At 64.4% G+C, this 444-nt stretch overlaps 1 protein-coding gene across 1 annotated transcript in view; it reads left to right on the top strand.

Annotated features, from left to right (window-relative positions):
* Window positions 1–438, top strand: part of LOC104410864 (mitogen-activated protein kinase 7-like) — a gene marked incomplete at both ends in the record, with an annotated part of 1,044 nt that extends 606 nt beyond the window's left edge. The window contains one exon of the mRNA XM_010021134.1: window positions 68–438. Coding sequence (XP_010019436.1) covers window positions 68–438 — 371 coding nt within the window. The remainder of the gene's footprint in view (window positions 1–67) is intronic.
* Window positions 439–444: the final 6 nt, after the last annotated feature.

Below are 444 nucleotides of genomic sequence, written 5' to 3'. Positions count from 1 at the left end.
AGCCCCTCTCGTGGGGCATGGAGCCCACCACACGGCGCCGCCTCCCTCCCCTTTCTCCCTCCTTTAGCTACGTCGTGTTGGACCTGATGGAGTCCGACCTGCACCAGATCATCCACTCCTCCCAACCCTTAACGCTGGAGCACGTCCGCTACTTCCTCTACCAACTCCTCCGCGGCCTCAAGTACATCCACTCGGCCAACGTCCTCCACCGGGACCTCAAACCCAGCAACCTCTTGGTCAACGAGAACTGCGAGCTGAAGATCGGCGATTTCGGCATGGCCCGAGGCCTGGGCGCCGACCCCCGGCACGCCAAAGCCTTCCTCACCGAGTACGTGGCCACGCGGTGGTACCGGGCGCCGGAGCTGCTCCTCTCCCTGCACCGCTACACCCGCGCCATCGACATGTGGTCGGTGGGTTGTATCTTCGCCGAGATGCTCGGCAGGC

This window comes from Nestor notabilis, unplaced genomic scaffold (assembly GCF_000696875.1).
Source record: "Nestor notabilis isolate BGI_N333 unplaced genomic scaffold, ASM69687v1 scaffold29438, whole genome shotgun sequence".
Taxonomy (NCBI): domain Eukaryota; kingdom Metazoa; phylum Chordata; class Aves; order Psittaciformes; family Psittacidae; genus Nestor; species Nestor notabilis.
This window is presented reverse-complemented; position numbering and strand designations above follow the sequence as displayed.